The sequence below is a fragment of the Brachyhypopomus gauderio genome, chromosome 18 (genome assembly GCF_052324685.1).
Source record: "Brachyhypopomus gauderio isolate BG-103 chromosome 18, BGAUD_0.2, whole genome shotgun sequence".
Lineage (NCBI taxonomy): Eukaryota > Metazoa > Chordata > Actinopteri > Gymnotiformes > Hypopomidae > Brachyhypopomus > Brachyhypopomus gauderio.
This window is the reverse complement of record NC_135228.1, coordinates 8,924,859-8,943,359: the sequence shown is the minus strand read 5'-3', so window position 1 is coordinate 8,943,359 and position 18,501 is coordinate 8,924,859. Positions and strand designations below refer to the sequence as shown.

The 18,501-nt window shown below is 37.6% G+C and overlaps 1 protein-coding gene across 8 annotated transcripts in view; it reads left to right on the top strand.

The window, feature by feature from the left end:
* The first annotated feature begins 10,366 nt into the window (after window positions 1-10,366).
* The window catches only part of tcf7 (transcription factor 7), a 44,599-nt gene continuing 36,464 nt past the window's right edge, over window positions 10,367-18,501 (top strand). For all 8 annotated transcript variants that reach the window (XM_076979405.1, XM_076979404.1, XM_076979411.1 and 5 more), the window contains exons 1-3: window positions 10,367-10,792; window positions 10,921-10,990; window positions 11,513-11,616. In XM_076979405.1, coding sequence (XP_076835520.1) covers window positions 10,610-10,792; window positions 10,921-10,990; window positions 11,513-11,616 — 357 coding nt within the window. In that variant the 5' untranslated portion in view covers window positions 10,367-10,609. The remainder of the gene's footprint in view (window positions 10,793-10,920; window positions 10,991-11,512; window positions 11,617-18,501) is intronic.

Genomic DNA, 18,501 nt, shown 5'->3' with positions numbered 1-18,501 from the left:
TGAGATGTAGAATGTGTTGAAATGTGTAGCATAGAACAACCAACCATTTCTGGTTGACATTCAGTTCTGCAGTCTTCAGTTTCTTCAATTTCTTATCTAAGCAGAATGGTTCAACATGTTTCTGTTTGAAGAATATAAAGTTATTGCAGATTATTGTTAGCCAATGTAATGCTAAACACACATTTTAGTCAAGCACCTTAAAGTTGGTCACACTGTCATATGCTGAACTGGTCTACAGCATTCTACTAGGCAGACCACACCCACTGTTACTGTAAGCCTATCTAGTTCACCTGACTGTTAATCACATTATCACTTGTTCTAAATTCCCCCTCTATGTAACCCACTATTTGTTTCCCTGTTCATTGAAAAGTGTAGTATGTGTTTACAAATTGTAATTTCAAGCCTTCTTCCTTACATATAATCTGTGATTATCATCCTGTTTGGTTTCACACCTTTCCCCTTTGAATTTACCCTATTGAGTTTTTGCTGGGATGCAGGCTCTCTCTCTGTCTCACCTGATGTAGCGCTGAATTATTTCCCATTCATAATCTCTTTTTTGGAACAAAGTAGTATTGTCTAACCAGTTTGAACCAGTGGGATCAATTTGGTTCAGTGGGGTTACTTTTAATCGACCAAATCCAAATTATACAGTAAACAATAAACATATGGTATATAACTTTGCTTTTCCAGTGAAAGTCTCATTGCCAGTAGACCTGACTGCTCAGAGAGTCTTCCTCTGCAGTTTGGTTATTTACACTTTAGTTTGAAGGCAGCCTTACAGTGGTGCATGCAGAACGTCTGATTGCTTAAACGGTTTATTATAGCACACAGGCAGGAAATGCTTATGCCAGGTTATGGTCTCAGCAAGTGTTCATGTGGAGGTCTTCACCACCCACACATCTCTCACCTCTGCACGACGAAGCGCTCACCTTCTTCATACTAACATTTTCCACTCACTATAAGCTGACAGAAGTAAACGCAGTGAATGTAGTTTAGAGGTTGGTGGAAATCTATAATCTATATTTCTAGTGGCAAAGATTATGTAATATTTCCTGCAAAGTGTACTGCTACTGTACTCCTAGAACCTATATAGTTATGTTTACATGGTTAAATGAATGGGCTTATACAACTTTTTTTTTTCACAAATCTCTTCCTTAGATACAAATCTGCTTATTGGTTTAATTGCTGCTTATTGTCTTTAGAATACTCTCCTATACCAGTTCCACAATGCATCCATCTTCTGTGTGAGATACGGAATATCTGAAATAAATGGGTAAGTGTGACGGGCAGGGTGATCGAAATAAAAAGGAAGTGATCACGCCAAGTCTCAGGGAAATAGGATGGTTTAATAGAAAAGTGCGCAAACCAAAAACCTGTGACATGATCCAAATGAAGGCTATAATAACCAGTAGTCAACTGGTACAAAGACAAGACATATATAGACAAACAAACGACCCTCAGGTGAGTCGGATCACGGGCTCCGCCCACCTGAGGGACGAACACAACACGACAACAATAACAACGACAACTGCCGCTGTGGACGGAGGCGACCGGTAAGGGGCTGCCGTACCGTGACAGTAAGGCATAAGTTTAATATATTAAAAGTGGTTAAAAGTGTAATATATTGTTCCTTACACCTCCTCTTCTATGGGGTAGAAGTGACTTCTAAAGCATACTTTCAAAATGCAATAACATAATGTGTGGCATCACACATTACCAAGGAATTAACAAGATTGGTAATCTAGACATGATGTAATTTCCTCTATATGTCACCTCTCATCAAACAGCAGGCAGCAGGTTTCATCATCACAGCATTTGTGTTCAGTGTTCAATAAATGTATAAAAAACAAAATTAATATAAATGTGGCAAGCCAACTGTCGCCATGCCACAACTGCACTGTAATCAGTGCCATGGAGGAAGTCATGGAAATGCAGTAGTAAATGACACTTAGAGGGTGTAAGCGCAGTGAGTTATGTGGAACTGCAGAATGGTGTTTGTTCCCAGCATTGATCCACAGCAAGAGGATGGATTGTGGGAAAGGGTGGAAGGAGAAGAACGTTCACACTCTTTTATATATTTCCCCTCCAGTATGCAACATTTAGATTTGATGTCCTGGGAAAATAGGGGAAAATGGAGCTTCCTACTTCCTGCAGAATCATAATGTGCTTCTGTCATGTTGGTGATTCAGTGTTATAAAGTTCAGCATCACCAACAGTGAGGTATCAATGAAATAATAAAAACATTAAAGATGAGTGAATTCCAGTTGTCAATGCGAATTCTTTATGATAAGGAACAAAAGTAATATAGTTTAGAATTATAACTTTATTATATTTTGAACTCACAGTTCAGGGTTATAAACAAGTGAAGTGTCTGGCAGGCTGTATAAGATTACATGACTAACAAATACTGAAAACATGCGGCATTAGCTAAGTCTCATATTTTGGTGTGTTACTAGAATGAAACTTTGAGTTTAAAATCATGAATTACATCCAGGCACTTATCATTCCAGCATCCATAAGTCATAATTTTACACAAAAAAATGGAGAAAATGTTTGTGACATCATAGATGCTTTTAGTGTTGCTGTGTCCATAGAGTACAAATAGATATATGTAATTATTTGGTACCTTATGGTACCTTATTTATGAGTGCATTCAATTCTTCATACTTCACTCTTGTTTTTAATTCAGTGTGCTGTGCAAACTAGTTGATTCTGATGCTGTGACAGCAAAAACGTCCTAACAACATGGTCACGCATACCAGAACACGTTACACTGATTCCATTATGTGTATGTGTACGTGATAGTATACAATTGCAGTCACTTTGGATGATAAAAATCCTTCATGACAGAGTTCTGTTAACACACTGCCATACATTTAATTAATTTGTATCCAAATGGAGTCCAGTAACATTCAACAACAGCCTTTCATACGATGGTTGATGATATTTTAAACTAGTATCGCCCAGATTTCATTTGAGACTCTTTGCCTACTTGGGTGAGACTTTTACTCTGCCTCTGACTCTCACATGTGCTCTTCCACTCTGATAACCCCAACTTTCACCAAGGCTCTTACAGTGGTACTGTTACATTCTGTCACTGTAAGCTACATCTTGTTACAGTTCCATTGTGTTACTGTCATTTTGTGGCTTCATGTACATATGAAGTTTATATGGGATATCCATAGGAGCTCTGTCACTGATTCCCAATGTATGCATATTCCATATTCATTTTGCAATAATATGGAACTGGTGATTGTGATGAAAATTCTGCTTAAAGACTAAGGGCTGTGAGTATTTAAGAAGATTGTAATGAGAGTCCAGCCTAGCAAAAGGCCTTTAGAGTTTTGACACAGGCATTTGGGCTTCAGTAACTTCAGTGACTGTTCATTAACAATGTGTTAGCAATAAAGAGTAAAGGCGTGGCAACATAAATCATTTACTTAAATCAAATTCACTTAAATTATTTACTTAAATCAAATTCACTTAAATGATTTAGTCAATTCTGCCCTGAATATATACAAAAGAAAGCTATAAAAGCTGTTTTGACATATATTCAGAAAAATAATATCCATGAAGCAGAATCTTAAAGTTTTTATCATTTACTATGCTCAAATAATCAGTAACTGTATACATTGTTTTTCATAAAAAGTAAGTGTTTCATGACTGCAAAGTTTTTAGAGAAAAGCGTTTATCACTTGACTGTCATAGTTTACACTTCACTGTTATAGAGCTAGTACAGTTAAATATTTGCAGGAATCCATTCTAAAATAATAATTAAGGTTTCTTCAGCTTTGAAGAACAATTTATTAATTGATTATAAATCTTTTTTGCATATAAGACCACCAGCAAAATCATACACATAGGCTCATTAGCAGTGGCCAAGTTGAACAACCCATGGGGTCCACATAATAAAAAAATATATACAGCACTGAGATATGTTCACAACGCCTGCATAAAGCACATTATTATAACTGATTAATTTTTCAGAGTTGGTCAGTATAGAAAGGCAGAAGCACATTGTATGATTCAGTCTTAGAAAGTAAGTAACCAGACGGTAAAGTCTGTTATAGAATTGGACAATTTTATTATGTCCATGTGCACCATGCAGTTAATATGATCATTATGCTGTTAAAATAATATATAAAATATGCAAATAAAATAATACACTAATATAGAAATTAATATATTTAATTTTAAACACCTTAGTGATTAACGTTTGTTAGTGTTCAATCTATCCAGATTGATGTGATAAATATCTAAATGATCTTTTTCTAGCATGATTATACAGATTTTGCAAAAATATATCCCTATGTATATATTTGGTGTACACGTGTTATATATTCTGAGCATGCATGACAATCTCCTGTTCCATATTACAGTGAAATTAAAGTTTTAGACATGTCTGTATCGCCTACATAGTGTGCATATGTTTAAACAGAATATGGTTTTATTATATTATTTTTAAATAGAATTTTTTTAATTATTATTTTAGAAGTTCACTGACAGTATTCAAGTTTGAAAATAAATGTTCAGCTCATTGTTAACTTCCCCATTCATTTAATCTCATACTAAATGATAAAAACTTAAAATAAAAACTTGACTGCTGTGACATTGTTCATAAACTACTCAACCAGCGTTCATAAAGGTGCCCCCAAAGGTCCATAAAGGTGTCCTCTAAGTGCTGAAGATGCAGTTACTTCTGCAAGTGATATACAGTAGATGGTCAAATTATGACTGTATAAGTGTCTGGTTAATATGGGAGCCAATGTTCAGGTGATTCTTTTAACAGTGTTTATATATATTTGCACATGATGCATAAAATAATGATGCATGTGTTTACATGATACACAAATGACTGAGAAGAAACTTTTTTTGGCTTTTTGAAATGAAAGACAGATGTGATTCAATGCGGAGAGTGGATGCTTTTAAAGTACTTTCCTATAGATGTTTCAATACTATTGTCACAAATACCAACAGCAGAATTTCAGCAATAGAAAACACATGACCACATGAAGTCTGTTCAGCCAATATAACGTGAGTTTCCTCTGCTGCACCTCAAGGGGTCAGTCCCACACAGGTAAGATCCCTCTCATTTGAATAGTTCTCCTGTGCCCCCACAATAATACTGTTGCAGTAAATGGTAAAAAAAGAACTGTTCAAACGTAATCAATGGCTACTTTATGTGGACATTTTCTGCCATGAGGCACAATATTAATTTTGACTCTAGTTTATCATTCTTTTGGGGGGAGGGTTTGTTTGTTTTTGTTTGCATGTTTGGTGAGTCTTAATTAGCAGTGAGAATTGTTATAGGTTTTTACTATAACACACATGTGCTCACACATGTTCATACTTAATTTACTTCATATTCTGAACTTAGGAACTTTAGAAACACACACACACACACACACACACACACACACACACACACACACACACAAACACACACACAGAATCTAAAAAATTATCCATCACGAGTCCACATCCTCTCCAGGGCCACATCAGTGTCCGTGTGCAGAGGAACCCACTGCTAACCATCAGTTCAACACCCGCCCGCCCTCTTGCCACTACAAACGCACCACTGAGAGAGAATCATTTTAGTGCTGTCATGAGACAAGACGGAGTCCCCGGAAGACTATTTTACTACTCCCTAAATTTCCTCATTGTGTGCACAAAGGAAAAACCCTCAATTAGTGGTTCACACTTTGCTGATTCACCATATCACTGCTGTTTTTGGTCTGTTAACATATCCATCGATTACAAATAATCTTTTTTATTGGATATCATGTAATTGGAGTTCATTGATATGTGTGAATTTGTTGATCAGCAAAGGAACATATGAATGCAGAATATCAATGAACATGTGAATGCATTATCTTTGCCTTATCGTGCTTTAGAGTGTACACTGACATACCATGGCATAAGTTTCATGTCAACTTATATGAGCAGTGTCAGCAGGAATTATTAGGGAGGACACATGCCCAAATATGTTTATGGATCTATAAGTTTGTGTACTGCAAAGTTTCACATGAAAATTAAAAAAATTGTTTTATTGCTAATCAGACCAGTAATTATTAACACAGATACATTTTATCTTGATGTGTCTTTGTCCAAGAATAAAAACACTGAATATTTATAAACACTGATTGTTTATTTATAACCAGTGCCAAAGCTTGTTACATAGGTCTTCTTTCAATGTGTTTTCAGTTAAACTAAATATATCCTTTCATGAGATTTTTTTGTGTTGTTTGTTGTGAGTTTTGTGTATATTAACAATTGGGTAGCTAAAACAGGGATTTGATGTGCATTTTATTTCTATTTCTGGCTCTTATGATTGGCCTCGTTTATTTGAAAATGAACTTATGACTTTACTCACAGTGATGTGTGCAATGAGTTCCTGGCATCATCATACTAAAGGAATGAAGCAGTAGTACTTACCATCAGTGGGGGCTTCAAATGGTGAAAATTATCAAATAAAAAGTAATTCACATGTGTGACTAGCAGCTGAATTTTTATTTAACTGGGTTAGCAAGGTGGTGTTATTGTTGTTTTTCTACTACTACTTATTTTGTTTGATAAATCCCACAGAAGACAGGGATCCACTATACATACTGTTTTTTTTTTTCAATGTAATTTCGTTATTTTTTGTCAAACGTCTGGTAAGCCTTTTGTTACTGTTTTTCATCGCTTCAATAAAAGAAATACAATGTGTCTCACCAAAGTTACTACTAACCCTGGACAATAAGAATGTTTCTCATGCTTGATGTTTGTCAATGCAAGCTGCTATTAGGTAACTATCGAAAGTATCACACGTCAACATTTTAATGTTTAAAATTAGTCTGGATTTAGCTTTAAAGGCATTCTGCCTATTGCGGCAATAAAATACCTTCAACAAGGTGCAAGAAATGTTTGCTAACTCCTACTTTAGACAGAACAGACTATTGGTAAAGTAATATCCTCTCAAAGGACAGTTATCTGACAAACAGACATCTCCGTATTAGGCAACCACAGCTGATAAGATGTGTCTAACAGTAATGGAATATCTGCACAAGGTAGAGAAAATATACACACACATATAGATTAACTGTTCTTTCCACTGAGGAAACCTGCGTCAGTGCAACAGTGCAGCACAACCGTGTTGATTTGATCTTGTGTGTCTCAAAATAGAAGCCACGCTTTGGCTTTCAGGCAAAGAAAACACAGATTACGCTTTTTTATTACACATTTGTGTGTGTGTGTGTGTGTGTGTGTGTGTGTGTGTGTGTGTGTGTGTGTGTGTGTGTGTGTGTGTGTGTGTGTTCGCGCACTTCCGTGCCTCTGTAGGCCTCAGTGTGCATATGTCTCACCGAGTGTGTATGTGTTTGTGTGTGCATAAGCAGTGAGAAGTGATGGGTTTGGCTTCACATCAAAGGCTCCACCAAGTCTTTGCATTAACAAGCCTCTTTGTTTCCTGCAACACCAATTACAACAGGTCTCCTCCTCAATGGCCATGCTATGGAGAACATGTACTCTCCCGTTCAAAGTCTTCTCCATTTACAGATGGCAAAAATGGTGCTGCTTTTGCAAAACGCCTTACTTACCAATACCAAAGCTTGACTAAATACCCCCTCCCCTAAAAAAACAATGATATTACAAGATTTCAGCTGTAAAACATGTAGGTCATATACACTTAATTAGTTTGTAGTTGAGTTTGCTACTGTTGTAAGTAGGCTAGCTAATCTGCACAGCTGCAGTTTTTAATGAATGGAGAAAAATGTTTTCATTTGGCAAAGCTTTCACATTCACATCTCTTTGAATTGTCTTAATTGACCTTATTAGGGGTTTTAAATTATTTGAAAAATATGAATATGAAAAAAATCTGAAAAAAACTATGTGGTTAATTTGACTTATGTTAAATACCTGACTAAGTCAACGGCTGTCTTATTTCACACACACACACACACACACACACACACACACACACACACACACACACACACACACACACACACACACACACACATACATATGAACAGTATGAGAAGTATGTGCATTAAAGAAAGTGTGTGTGTGTGTGTGTGTGTGTGTGTGTGTGTGTGTGTGTGTGTGTGTGTGTGTGTGTGTGTGTGTGTGTGTGTGTGTGTGTGTGTGTGTGTGTGTGTGTGTGTGTGTCTGTGATTGTGCAGTAAGACAGCAGGGCTCTTCAACAGAACTTTAGTTGTATGAGAGGGTGAGGTAACGGCTCAACTTTGGTCTGTGGACTTTCATCATTCTAAATAATGTTTTCTACCTGTTATGGGCTACATTGATTTCATACAAATCAAGCATCCAGCCCAGTAAACAATTAGCTCTTTTAGATATTTATAAAATGGAAAGGGTTAACTTAAGATCAGCTCTATATCAAAGCAATTTCAATTAATTATGTATGTTTTCAATTGAATAAGTGATACCTCTTTGGGGCAGAATACAAGTTCAAGTCTTATTCTGCCTTAACGTCTCCTGCTCTAGCTTTGAAGCATAAATCCAATATCAAATAAATCATCATCCACTTTCAGTGGGATATCTGAATCCTGTTCACAAAATGTTGCCTACTCAAAAAGTAAAGGAGAAAAAGCTTCATAAGAGTTTATCGTCTACTAGATATTGCAAGGGACAAGATATTTGGTTGTGGAAGAAATGACCAATAAAATGCACACAAGTGGCTTGAGTTAAGCTGTCTTTCCTTGGATGTGGCTTGACCTCAGTGAAAGGATATGATTTCATTAGATTTTATGCTTTAATGTGTCTGGAGTTTATTTAGAACTTGCAGTATATAATTTTTAGAAACTCCAATTTATCCTTTAAAGCACCATAGCCTGTGATAAAACGGACTCTGTCTAACTATGGAATACAAATCCTTAAAAGAAAAAAACCTAGATTATATGATGATCATGTAAAAAATTTAGCTACCATGGGAATACAATTAAATGTTTTGGTTGTAGTCACAAATAATTTCAGACCATTGGTATTCCAAAAAGACAGGTTTGCTAGATTATTTGAGATTCATTTATGATTTATGAAGTTTTGATTCAGTCCAGTCCCAATGCTGACTGTGGTATATAATAATCTGCTCACTATTATTTCTGTATCCAAGCAGAGTACTTCACAATTGCATGGCCATGATCAACAAGTACTGCTACTGTAAAATGTATTAATGTAGTCCATTTTTATCATTGACTTTTCATCTTCCATGTCTCTGCAAGGCAAGACACCTTTAGACGTCTATATTTACAATGATCATAAACTAGGTAAAAGCTGTAGATGCATAATAAGATGAAAAAGGATGAGTCATTCTAACACTAACTGGGCAACCTGAAACTGTCTCCAAAGCATGGACATAGAAAACTGATTTAGTCCAAGAACCACAAAAAGGAGAAGAGAAAGCATTTGAGACTACTAGAAGAAGCATGAGCTCTGAGAAGCAAAGTGGTGAAAATGCATTAAGAAATCATGAGGTAAATGATGTAGAAAAACTGGTCCTGTGAAAAACAGCTGTCTATATTTAATCAAGGCGAATAAACAAGGTCTCATTTATAATTTAGATTTGCATGCATTAAGCTGCTTGTTTTTAATCGTTTTATTAATATGCATGGATGATATTGTATAAATATGCAGCCTTATGCAAATATTGGGCATAATTTCTGTTTGTATTTAATTCTAATTCCCAGCTGTGATTCATTACTTTTCATTCAAGCCAATAGAATAACTCAAATAATAAGACGCAGCATGAGAGTGTATAAACATTTCTCAATCAAAGCTCAAAGGGCTGTGAACTAAAACTAAAACTTAAACCAAATTTAAAATTCATCAGTTAAAAATAATATCCAGAGGAAGGTAGTTATTTTTACAATTTATTTTATTTGTTTGCTTGATTGATTGTTTGTTTGTTTGTCTTTAAGCTGAATGTAGTTAACAAGGACAGTAACAACTGCATTCTTCATAGTTTTTGGTTTGTCAATTTAAATTAAGGAATGTCAACAAACTAATCGCACGTTTGGTCATAAACGTGTATCTTCATGTTTCTACGTATTTATTGTGCAGTTGGCTAAGGATGTTCAATATAACGGATCTAATTTGTTTACCAATTGCTTAAGATGCATTATGCCAAGATATCGGTGTTATTGCCTGTAGTCCAAATCGCTGAGCTGACAGTATAAACGCTAAATGTTAATACACACAATGTGCGTTTCACTAGTTTGTAGAGTCGCTCTTCGTTGTTAAAGAGTATGCTCTCACAAACTCTTGAGTAAGTGTTAAAACTCATGAATAATGTCACATACTGAAGAAGTAATGTCTCTTTAAGAGCGGAACCTAAAACAATTCGCTGTACAACCCCCAACAAGTCATTGAATCTGTCAATCACCGGTCGGCGCTCTTTGATGTTCTCAGTACTAGCCTTGTCTTGAGCTCAAAAGCACTATTTGTTGCTGCTGGGCTACGAGACTTTCAAGTTGCGGAGATCCTACATGCAATAACAACTTTTTCTCTCATACAATTTGAGCCCAGTGAGCTCTTCAAGGAAAGGACAAGAATAATACAAAGTTTCTCCCCTTGTAACAGGAAACTGCTGTTTTAATTTCTTTTTCAAAGCAAAATGCCGCAGCTCAGTAGTGGAGGGGGAGATGACCTCGGAGCAAACGATGAAATGATTTCCTTCAAAGACGAAGGCGAACAAGAGGAGAAAATACAAGAAAACGCCTTAACAGAGAGGGACTTGGCCGACCTCAAGTCGTCTTTGGTGAATGAATCAGAGATAAATCAGAACTCAAACGCGGCGGTAGGTGTTCGAGAGAGTTCCCCGCAATTCGGTGCAGTGGTCGTTAATTCGCTTGATGTTTTTACTGTTTTGTTAAAGCGACACACTTAAAGTAACATCTTTTCTGACATTCCCCCGGATGCATGCAGGTGGTTAGAAGGGGACAACAAGACGATCAGAGGGTGTATGCGGAGAAACACAGAGAACTTCTTGAAGACGGTAGGTCTGTGAGTTTCTGAAACTGCGGTGTTTTACTATAAAGCTGGAGGGACCGTTTAACTCGAAGGGATTATATGTATTGATATATATGTAAAATGTATTGATGAAAGTGCTCTAGAATTGATCGCAAGTGTATGCATGTAACTGATGTTTTCTAACTTACTGGGGGAAAACCAACAAGCCTTAATAGACAAATTGCGTCATCAATTACTCAGTATGTTGTTTTTATTACTAGGCAAAGTAACCAGGGAAAGTTACCACGCGTAGGCCTGAACAGCTTTGATACCTCTAAACACTTTTTAAAAATTAATTACGTGAACTGGGTATGGTGAGACGATAATTTCCCATCCCGTTATGTCCACCGTATATGTATAGCCTATGCGTTTTTTATAAATTGAGTGGGAATCAAAAGCCTTTCAACATTTCTTTAGAACTTTTGTTTGGTCCATAACTCTAAACTCTCTTACTGTTATGCTGGTGCGCTGATGTACTTTTAAAAACTTTTATCTGTTTACTTTTTAGTCACAAAGCATCAAGATGGAGGAATGTACAAAACAGCATATTCTGGATACCCATTTCTGATGCTGCCAGACCCATATCTTCCCAATGGGCCTGTCTCACCAACTGTAAGTTCCTCCTGTTGTTCTTTTTGATGCTGATAACCAAAGCTTATCCTGATTTTTCTCAGTCAAGTAAATAAAGAGTCGTCTGCTTAGCCAGCTGGAATTGTCTGTCACACCAGTGTGGTGAAACTGATGTTGAAAGGTAATCATAACAATGGCCCACAAGAGATCCCATCCTATTTCAGCTGTATTATGTGGAAGTATCACCTGATGCGTGTAACATTTTTACACATTTTTTTTTTTTTTTTTTTTTTACTGTTGGCTTTTCTGCTTAAAGACGAATTGCTGACTCAAGTTGTATTTTGTTTCAAAAACTGTACTGATCTTTGTTCTTTGTGTAGAATACTTGATTTGTCCTCTTGATCCTAGAATGAAGAGTACACTGTGAGGTACACTCTTCATTCTATGATGAAAGAACAACCATTACTAAAATATTTTCATATCGGTTTCATAACTGACATTTTCCTTTTTAGGCATTCTAATAATGCCTACAAAACATTGATATAAATCAAAATCTTTAATTCTGTCTTTCATGTCAAATCCTGTGCATTTGTGCTGTTGGGTGCCCATGCATGTTTAGGTATTTTTTTGCATGAGACAAAAATGTCTTGTGAGAAAAATGGGCTGTATTCTTTGAAGCCGGACAAGGTTCTGTAGCTCCTGGGTGTATCGGAAACCTTGCACATACTCTGGTAGGACTGAGCAGGTCACATTATAGCCGACGGTCCATTCTGTTGTCCTGTTTGTAGTTGATGTATGGTTTTAAATGTCTCACACATCATTTTGCTAAGACCCAACAGAGACTTGCAGTCAGTGTTTACATTTTCATGCCATACTACCTATTTTTGATAAAACTATTGCTGATAATTATGCTGAAATATGTCACTTAACAGCCCTTGGTTTTCATTGTTCTAAATATTAAACCGAGAGTACTGAATGAAATGAAATGGTGCCCTATCCCCTAAACTGAATCTGAAAAGTAGTGATGGAAAGGCTTGAGTGCTTGTTCCCCGGTAACCAGTAAACCAATTTTTTTATTAACTTTGAATCACTATTATTATTGGTGTACATTCCAGCCAAAGCCACACCTATGATGAGAAATGGAAGTTGTACTTGGTAAACCGTACTATACCAGAAATGCATAGTTCTATTTTAGGTGTCGTAATTAATACTATTAAATTGTTTATAGACCATAACATGGCTGGTCACAATGATTTGTCATTTGTTTTGACATTGAAAGGAAAACAAATTTTCAGTGTTATTACTGATCACTGTGGAAAAAGTACTCTCCAACTCTTTCCCACTTTGTTACTATAAGTGTTGATTGCTTTTCTTAATACCTTTTCTGGTTCTAATGAACAGTTGAACTAGATATTATGCCTATAAACTGCATTGTTGATCGTGGTCTTTGGCATGACATTGTGGTCGAAATCACTAAGACAGTTTTATTGAAATAAGGTTGTTACAGTAAATGGTGTTTGATGACTCTCTAGTGATTTTAAGCTTTCATAGAGGGGCGTTTTTGGAAAGTGGAACATATTTAATATATTATGCTGACAGTCAAAACCAATATAATCTCATGACCCAACACTTGGATGGTTAGGTTTAGGGCCTAATGTCTGAATTTACCAGTTGCATTCTTTCTAATGTCTTTGTCTTTGCATTAATTAATGACTATAATTTCAAAATAAAAAGCAAAAATGCCAAAATTAACCAGACAGGTATACTAAACATGCCTTTTAAAATCTGTGCCATTTTGTTAAGCACAAGTAAGTAAAATGAGCTTCCACAGAAGGGAATTTGTGGGTCAAAATTGGTGGGATTGTTTCCTGATGTAAGCAACTGAAGTCACAAAAAAGCAAAAGGAAAACCTACAGGATTCTCAGAAGTGAAGTGGAGACCCTTCAGCATCTCTGGGCAATGTTATTGACAGCACTTGAGCTAGTAGTGCTTGATTGAAAACTGCAGAGATTAGTTCTCAGTGAAGATCAGTAGATCTGACCCCTCTGGTCATACTAAAGCTGTCCTTAAGCAGCACCTCTTGCTAGTCATTTGTGTGTCCTCCTATAGTCTCCGTTTACCACTGTTCTATCCAGACCTCTCGGTCTGCATTTGCATTGAAATCTTCTTTTAAGGAAAGTTTGGGGGTCTGGAAAAATGGTTTGATTTTTAGAATCCAAATCCTGATTAAAAGTATTTGTTTGTGGTTTTTATTATTATTTGTCCATATTTTATAATTCACTGATATTTGAAGATGTACAGTGCTCCCGATGTGGATACTTAAGTGAGACTCAATGCACTGGTTTTCAAAGGATGTCTCATTGTTTCTGACACGGGCTGATTTGTACACTAAGCTGTAAATTCACTGTTTTGACAGAGAATGAACATTCGGTTCATTGTTATGCAGAAAATGGGATTATCTTGATTTTACTCGTATTACTGGGGGTTCAATGTTTCTATGCATTTCCTCCAAAGTATCCTAGCTCTGCTTGTCTTCCCACCAGTTTATGGGATTCATTACTTCTAAAGCCTTGGATTGGTTGTCCCAAACCCATGGTTTCTTGTCTTGTATTGTGAGACTGTGTTGACTCTGGCTTGTTCAACCAACTTTGGTTTCTGTGTAAACAATAGGAGGAACATTGGCTTAGGCGCTGTAATCCAGCCGTAGAAGCTGTGGGCCTGGCGCATCGCGCCTCTGACAGACAGCGATAAGGGGAAGGCTAGGGATTAGCCCATCTTCAGAAAAGCTCTTTTACAGCCACTGAGTAAATAACTTCTGCTAGAGATTCAGTCATGTTAGACACTGTAGTACTATGATGTCAGTTAAAACTTTAGATTAAAGACCACTTAAAGTTGCTTTACAATATCCCATGTATTTGAATTTCCCAAATACTGTATATGGCTCAATTTCACATCTGTAATTTCTAGCTGTGAGGTAGGTCAGAATAATTTCTCTTTGTAGCAAAAAAGAAGTAATACCATGTATTTAAATACAAATGATGATAAGAGAGCCACTAGTCCACATCTCTTTGAAGTAGATTACTTTAAAGAACCCTCAAAGGGCATTCATTTGCGGTTGCAGTAATGTTTTGGAAAAATCATTGAGCCTGATGGATCTCCCCTGTTTTTAATACCTGAATACCTGAATATATCAGTGCAGTTATTTTTGTTCCAAAAAAAGCAGAAAAATGCAGAAGCAAAATGGGTGTTTTGGAGAAAGTGTTTGAGTGTTTTTCATTGTGAAAGGACAGTAGGTGAACACTACCGTGTTTGAGTGTTTTTCATCGTCAAAGGACAGTAGGTGAACTCTGCCGTGTTTGTGTTTTTCATCGTGAAAGGACAGTAGGTGAACTCTGCCGTGTTTGAGTGTTTTTCATCGTCAAAGGACAGTAGGTGAACTCTGCCGTGTTTGTGTGTTTTTCATCGTGAAAGGACAGTAGGTGAACACTACCGTGTTTGAGTGTTTTTCATCGTGAAAGGACAGTAGGTGAACTCTGCCGTGTTTGAGTGTTTTTCATCGTGAAAGGACATTAGGTGAACTCTGCCGTGTTTGAGTGTTTTTCATCATGAAAGAACAGTGCCATTACAGCTCCTCATGTCCTAAAAATTACCTGGACAAATTATTCTCTTGATTGATGAGTGAGGAGCCTCTTCTGCGGTGGAGGTTGATTTCCAGAAGACCTCCCCTGTGATTTAGATGTTCCCACAAGGCACTGCTGTCTGACTCCTGTTTGGCTGCTGAAGGGCTACTACAGGCATGGGGGTGGGATGTGGCACCCAGGTGACTCATTGACAAAGACTGGCCAGCCTAAAAAGGGGCTGAATTGCTCTTGTTGACAAAGGCATGCTGGAGGGCCATCCCAGCACAGCTGCTGAATTCTCAGGGAGCAGTTAATAAACTACAGGAAGACGATCATTGGAGGTTTGGGGGGTTGGGAGGGGGGGACTAAGTCAGCAGGCCCAGTCATGCAAATATGCCTATGTGGTGGAAGTGTGGAACTTCTTCAGCATAGCCCAGGAACATGGATTAACAGACAGTGTTTACAGTAGGATAAGAACTGACCTTTCCAAAGAGTCTTTATAAAGCGCATATAATACGGAGTGGTGTACAGAAAGGTTTTCTGTCTAACATACTTAGTTTCGTTTTACCCCAGTCTGATGTCTAGCTGTTGTTTCATCTTTCTGTTCCTTTCTTTGCTACTCTACGTTCTCTCATCAAAAGACTTTCACTAAGTGACTCAGGCTGCTAGGCTCATTTTTAAAAGTGCTGTAAAAATGAAAGAAAATCTCCAGCCTCAAGGTAACCATGACTCCCTGTCCATAAACCGGTGATGTCAGCAAAGGCCTGATTAGTGACGCATTTATGATCCATAAAGCGTAAGCGTCTTGCCTTCTGGATGAAAAACATAGAGCAAAATACCTGAGAGTGGCAGTATATGAATCCTCTAAGATTGTCTTGAGCCTTTTGGAGTGTGGAGGACCTGTGACACAGAGGTGTGACGGGAGAGTAACCTCCAAAGCACATCTGCTTCATTCTCACCCAGGTGTGCCGAAAACCCTGCTGCCCCGTTTGGTCAATCGGTATAGTAACCCCATAGCGAGAATCAGTGTAGCTACCCACAACAAGGAAGTGAGGGGTGGTTATAACAAGGGAAGGACAACAAGGTGAGAAACTGTTTAGAGGTGTTATTGTCATCCAGACTTCTTTTCTCTTCCTTATTGTTATCACACCAGCCATATATATAATGTTATTACATTACTATGACATACCACTGACTATAGAAAATCTTTATTTAAAAATTTTGAAGGTGTTCAGTGGGGCACAGTGATGTTTACACACGATACAATCAGGCTATATGATGTGCATGTTTTAAAATGACAAACCATGGGTTAGAGAAGTTACTGGCACTCCTTCTTGAGATGTTTTCTAGGTTTGATGAAATGTTTATCCCCAGCATCTTACACAAATTACTGTGATGAGGTAGAAATTGAAGCTTTTTGAGCCTTTTATCTGATCTTCATGACCTGTTTGCATTTAAGCTTCATTCTTTGCTGCAACACTTTTACTACTTATGTTAAGAGTTTGGTTATAATTTTCATCTGGAGATGTTTAATTTGCTGGTGTCTGTGCATTTCATGCTGTCACATGTGTAGGGTTCCCATATTACCAAATGAAATGATGTCTGAGCCACCCGTAAGCGTGGAGTGTTGGCCACATATGTCTAACTTAGTCGAGCTCCTTTCATCAGGTCAGCTTTGATGATTCTAAGTAGCTATTACTAAAGTCATGTTTAATTGTAACATCAACCGTTGTGCTGTCTTGCTGATGTGAAATCCATCACACACGTCTTTAGTCAAAAACCTCTAAACACTAGGCTAGCATGAGCCTAGCATGCTGACACAACAGTAAGCAGAAGCAAAGCAGAGAGTGTGTGACACTTTTACGCTTTAGCGCTCGCCCCTGTGTTAACACGTACAGAGAGTGTGCATGCTCCTCGTCTGCCCGTACACATGTGCGCCACCATATGTGTGTGAGTGAGGCTCCCGGACCCAGCTGTGGCAGTCAGAGGGACTCTGCTGGGTCTGCTGCTTAGATGGATATCAGATGGGAGTGGGATTAAGCTGCTGTGATCACGCCCACGTGGGCCTGCCCCGTGTGGCTGCGGAGGCTCCAGTGGGTCTGGGCTTGCACTAATTCGGGGTGTGGGGGGCGTTGGCTGACCCCAGCAGCGGGAAGTGGGACAAGTTCTCCATATGTCCCATTCAGAACTCTTTTTTTCCCCCACCTCAATTTCTCTCTTTCTATCTCAAGTTTTTGCTGTGTGCCACACTGCAAATCTGTCATCTTAAATAATCAAAAAACAAAAGGCAGATGATTATACATGTAGTCTACTTAAAATGTAATATTTGATAAAGCAAGTTCATTGGTTAGGTACTGATGTAATTTAGGTATTTACTGATTCTTGGTCCAGCACTTGGTCCATGGAATATGTGCTGGATGGGTTGTGTGAAGAAGGGCTTCATGCCACTTCAGCGTTCAGAGACTCTAAAAAATGAATTGTTTAACTGTTTTACTATATTTCAGCAATCAACATTAGAAATATTGACGAGGAGGTAGTGAGATCCTGAATTACAGAGGACCATGTATTTGTCTTTAATGTGTATTATATTGTAAATATCTGAATCTGTGCTGTTTCATTCTTTCTGGTGCATGAAATGGTAACCCAGAAGTTTCTTTGATAGTGTTAAAGGAGAGTAAAACATGCAGTGATCATACTGAAAGTGCATATTTAATAGAAGCCTGTGATAAACACTGAGATGAAAGCTTACTACCTTTATACTGTATACTAGCAGTACATTCTATTGTGGTGTAACCTGTAGATTAGGACACCATGAGAATGGTACTTTGCTGGCAAATGTGGCAAGGCAAAACCAAGAAGCCCCAGAAGCTCAATAACCTCCCTATGTATGAAGAGAACATACTCCAGAAGCTTGATAACCCCCCTATATATGAAGAGAACATACTCCAGAAGCTCAATAACCTCCCTATGTATGAAGAGAACATACTCCAGAAGCTCAATAACCTCCCTATATATGAAGAAAACATACTCCAGAAGCTTGATAACCCCCTATATATGAAGAGAACATACTCCAGAAGCTCGATAACCCCCCTATATATGAAGAGAACGTACTCCAGAAGCTCGATAACCCCCTATATATGAAGAGAACATACTCCGGAAGCTCAATAACCCCCTATATATAAAGACAATATATTCCAGAAGCTCAATAACCCCCTATAGATAAAGAGAACATACTCTTCTGAGCTTTTCTGTTCATAGCAGTGTGCTTCGTAAGTAAGTGTTAACATATACCTGTGTGCTCGGCCAT